A 5,236-nucleotide genomic window follows, 5' to 3' on the forward strand; every position below is an offset into this window, starting at 1 on the left:
CTCACGAGGCGGCATCGTGGATGCTCACTGCTGAGAAGTCCCACAATAGGACGAAACAACCGTCCAATACTTCCAGATTTTCCTTTATGGTCTAGCTTCAATTAACTCATGATCTCAACTATATTATATCTAACTAACAAAACTTACATCAATTTCTTTTTCAATTCTTTGAAATGTTTGATTAGTGTATATTTGACCTTGATTTATAATTTCTTGTAAATATTCAGGTAATTTATATACAATTTCATTCATTATTACATTTTCAAATGTATTTTGAGTTTGTTTTAATGTATTGTCTGTAAATTTAGATTTAAATTGTATCATACTACTATCCATTGCATATAAACAAATTAGACTAAGTAAAATATTGATACAAACTAGACTATAGACTATAAATTTAAAAACTAAATATACTTTAAATTGAGTATAGAATTGGGATGGATTAATCATTGATAAATAAAGTTGATCTTGATTAAGTGGTTGTTGTATTTGACTTGGATTAGTTAATGTTGTTGAAATGATGGAATTTGTTGAAGAGTGATTAGATGATTGACGTTTGTACATTGGATCCTACATATATTTAGAAAATGAAATACTTATCAGGTAATGGTTTGTGGAGATTGTTGAGCTTAGATTGATATCATGAATGAAGAGATGTTAGACCAATATTGAAAACCTGGAAGCATTGAGTAGTCATTTCGTCCTAGTATCCTGTACATGGGATTTGAACTCGGAATCTTCGGTCTCACGCGTGAACTTTCAACCTCCGGACTTTTGAGTTGACATTCAGTGGTGTTTATCCATCACTTCAACCAATCGTACGTTCAGGATAGTGGATGCGCACTTCTGAGTAGTTCTTTGCTAAGACGTAATGGCTGTTCAGTCTTTCCAGGTTCTCAATGGTGGTTTAACATTGATCTATTCATAATAACAATCTAAGCCCAAAAATAAAATAAGTGAAAAAATTCGTAATATTAGAATTGATACTATTGCTGTGTAAGCTACTTATGCTGACAGATATAAGTGGTATAAAGTTGAATGCCTGTCAACAGAAGATTGAATTCCAGGGAACATGAAGAGAAAAAAAGAGCAATTTGAAAAGCAACAGAATAGCAAGGATCATGAAGTATATAAGGGACAACTGATGGGGTATGTGCAAATTATGTATTTAGTGTATGATCTTCATATTTTATGAAGATACTAAGTGTTTTTGCACTAAGCAATGAATTAGTTCACTCCATTTGAGTTCTCGTACACTACACCATGAATAATGACGGATAACTGTAATTCACTTGTTGACAAACTTCAGTTGCTTTGCTTCAAGACAACAACACTAGTGTTTTATAAAATAATCAACCAAATAGTTGGAATAGAAATCTTTTAAGAAGTCTGAATTCACAATGTATATTCAGTTTTGTACAAAATAAAAATTCGAGACAATCATTTTCACAGAATAAATGATTCATTCAAATGAGATCCAGTTATATTTGATTAGTAATTTACTAGAATTATTGCAAGACGTTAAACAATACTATTACTTATTCACAAATTGATACTTATTCAAAGATGAATTACACAAAAGGTATTAATATTTAAATTCCTCCTGTAGCTCTTCTAGGGTTACTGCCGGTCCAAATTCCAGATAAAAAAAGGAGTGTTGGACTAGGTTCAGCAACCCCAGCCTATGGAAAACAAACTTGTTAAACAGTTGATATCCTTCAGAAGTCAAGAGGTCGACGCCACTTCTAACAACCTGAGCAACAATTATTATAGGTACACAGAATATACGGACAATGTGGGAGACCAGGAGGACCAGTCAAATAGTTACGGAAATGAAGAGATGCAACTTGACAGTTCTCGGAAACCCATTCAACCCAAGCTGGACAGAAAAGGTTAAATTCGAAAAAAACGATGCTGTACTCTAGTCACGAAGACGAAAATACCCCCAACACGGGGAGTTGCATTGATACTGTAAACAGAAGCCTGGAAATGCACTTGTAGGATGGGAATCTCATGGATCCAGAATTATAAAAAGCATCATTCAAAATAAAGAAGGAGGGGATCACAATGAATGTTATCCGATGTTATGTACCCACAAATGTTAGCAACAACGAAGATAAAGATCAGTTCTATGAGAGGCTGCAATCAATCATAACGAAGTACCCAAAAAAGGACCTCATCATCCTGATGGAAGATCTAAATGCTAAAGTCGGAGTGAACAACATAGGATATGAAGATATAATTGGACGACATGGACTAAGAGAGAAAAATGAAAATGGGGAGAGATTTGCAAACCTATTTGCATTCACCAAATTGGTTATAGACTGCACAATATTCCCACACAAACGCATACACAAAGCTACATGGACCTCGTTGGACCACTCCACAGAGAACCAGATCGATTACATTCAACAAAAATTCCGGAGGACAATGAAAGATGTGAGAACGAGGGGAGAAGCAGACAAAGCTTCAGATCGTCACCAGCTGGTTGTGGCCAAGATTAGACTTAAGGTAAAGAAACACTGGACAACAGAGGGAACAGCTTTACAATGGTTCAATACAGCCTTCCTTCGAGATACTGACAAGCTCAATCAATTCAAGATAGCTCTCAACAACAGGTTCCAAGCTTTACAGGATCTACTGAAAGAAGAAATACCTAGTATAGAGGACCACTGGAAAGGTATAAAAAAGCACTAAATTCAACGTATCAGTTGGTTCTCCGTCGTAAGAAGCATCATCATAAGGAATGGATCTCTATGGGAACCCTGGACAAGATTTAAAAAAGGAAGAACAAGAAAATAGCAATTAACAACAGTGGAACACAAACAGAAAAAGTCAAGGCACAATCAGGGTACGCAGAAGTAGATAAACAATTGAAGAAGAACAATAAAGCCGTTAAGCAGAAATACATAGGAGAACTAGAAACGACGACGGAAAAAGCTGCAAGAGATGGGAATATGAAACAACTACAATCTCGAGTATGTTGTAAGAAATGTAAACTACTAACTAATAAAAAGTAGTATAAAATATATAACAAAAATAATACTGAGATTTTTATTTAACAAGCATTTTACAGAAACAATGAGCATCACTTACATTAATATATATATCTGATGAATTCACAGAAATACTTCCTTCAGTTCCCAGCATCCATTCATCGGAATATCTTGATATTTCATCATTTTGAATATATCTATTCGACAAACTACCTGACATAATACTATTTACATTATTATTATTATTATTATTATTATTATTATTATTATTATTATTATTATTGATTAATTTTTAAATATTTTAAATAATTTAATGAAGATTTTTTATTAAAACAATTAGATGGATATAATAAAATAAAATAATAAATAATAAATAAAAAATAAATAAAAAATAAAAAAATTTCAATAATAATTAATATAATAAATTTCAATAATAATTAATATATTACTATTATTTATTATTATTGAAGTATTATATTCATTATTATTATGATTCATTAATATAGTATTATATGATTCATTAATATAGTATTATATACATTCATATTTTGTATGCTATCAAATAACATATGCTGAATTATACTACTGACAAATTTGTAAGTATCATTAATTTCTATAAATTTTAATAATGTTATTAGATTATTATTATTATTATTATTATAAGGCAGCAAGCTACTACTATTAATAGTAATTTGTTCAAATAAATAATTTAAAATACCGCCATCTTCAAATGGAGCCATCAATTGTCCAAGTAATTTAAATTGATGCAACAGTTCATATTGGAAATTAGTTAAATACATTTGAAATTTTAATTTTATTGCCTGATAGGAATAGAAAAGAATGGATATAAAATAGATGATTAGTGGATTACATTTTTTTTAGTATAAAAATGAAAAAGGTAATAGTTAATAGGTTATTAATTGCAATGAATTAAAATGATTGTAGATATATCTTGTCGACTGAACTGTCATATTGTTAGGGAGGTTAGATCCTCAGAATTAGAACAACACATGTAAGCGAACAATATTGTTTTCAATTAGATCGTCATAAGGCTTTACTCGAGACTGGTAGGTCCAGTGTTCGAATCTCGTTAGTGCGGGATGGTGGATGCGCACTGCTGAGGAGTCCCATAATAGAACGAAACGGCCGTCCAGTACTTCCAGATTTTCCATGGTGGTCTAGCTTCAATTGACTCATGCTTTCAATAATGAAAATACTAAATCTCCACTAAACCCCTATTGATAATTTACTCTAATAGATATGAATATTTATACGAAAATTTTAAACTACTAGGCAACTTAACCAACGAATGAGTGAACATCTACCAGCATGCTTTGGGAACGGCCAGATAAAAACAAAATCTAATAATAAATCAGTTGTAAAATGAATTAAGTTTTTAAGAAACAGGATGACAGTCTGATTACATTTGAACAACATATGTAAGCGAACAACTGTTTTCAATTAGATTGTCATCAGGCTTTACTCTAATATACATGAATATTTATATGAAAATGTTAGACCAATCAAGGCTATTTGAGTCAATAATCACAATGAAATAGAATACGTTACCAAGCCTAATAATAGTTAAAAGTACAAGTTCATAGTGGGAAGACAGGTGTACTGATAGTAGTAAGAATATTAATTTATGATAACAAAAGTCTTATTATTAGCAGTGGAATCCAGGACGCGCGTTTCGTCCTAATTGGGACTCGTCATGCTTGTGAATTAAGGTATATCGAGGCAATACGCACAGTATGTACATATGCCAATTAGAGACTGACCAGTTGCAGTCCGAAACACATCGATGGGAAGATCCAAACAAACAATACCAAGTGAATTCAGAAGTCTTATTATTAGTTAAACATTGGAAATAGGAGGTCAAACGCGGGTAAATAGACTAGAGTAGTAATCATAAAACATCAAAATCATTACGTAATAAGAAGCATGTAAGTAATTAGATAGTGAAGAATGCAAACGGAAAGAGGTAGAAAATTACAAACAAACAAAATGATAACCAAAATAAAATTTTTACAAATAATAATAATGTCATTTATTAAGTTATGTCCGGTCATGGAAGTGATAGGGGGGTTACGAATTTCTTCTGTACACATAAATTGGGATGGAATGTACGAATTCCTATGGCTTCTGTTATATGAAGTAGACGGGAGCGAACTTCGTAGGGAAATGATGGAGGTATACGATAGATCACTTGAAATGATTTCAATTTATCGACAATATGA

The 5,236-nt window shown here is 31.9% G+C and overlaps 1 protein-coding gene across 1 annotated transcript; it reads right to left on the reverse strand.

Moving 5' to 3' along the window:
* Window positions 1–3,054: 3,054 nt before the first annotated feature.
* Window positions 3,055–3,216, reverse strand: Smp_159210 (hypothetical protein; the record flags this gene model as incomplete). Its single annotated transcript, XM_018797744.1, has 1 exon — window positions 3,055–3,216. One exon carries the CDS (start codon window positions 3,214–3,216, stop codon window positions 3,055–3,057), a length of 162 nt encoding a protein of 53 aa, XP_018652755.1.
* Between the last annotated feature and the right edge of the window lie 2,020 nt (window positions 3,217–5,236).

This window comes from Schistosoma mansoni, chromosome 5, assembly GCF_000237925.1.
Source record: "Schistosoma mansoni strain Puerto Rico chromosome 5, complete genome".
NCBI classification, from domain to species: Eukaryota; Metazoa; Platyhelminthes; class Trematoda; order Strigeidida; family Schistosomatidae; genus Schistosoma; species Schistosoma mansoni.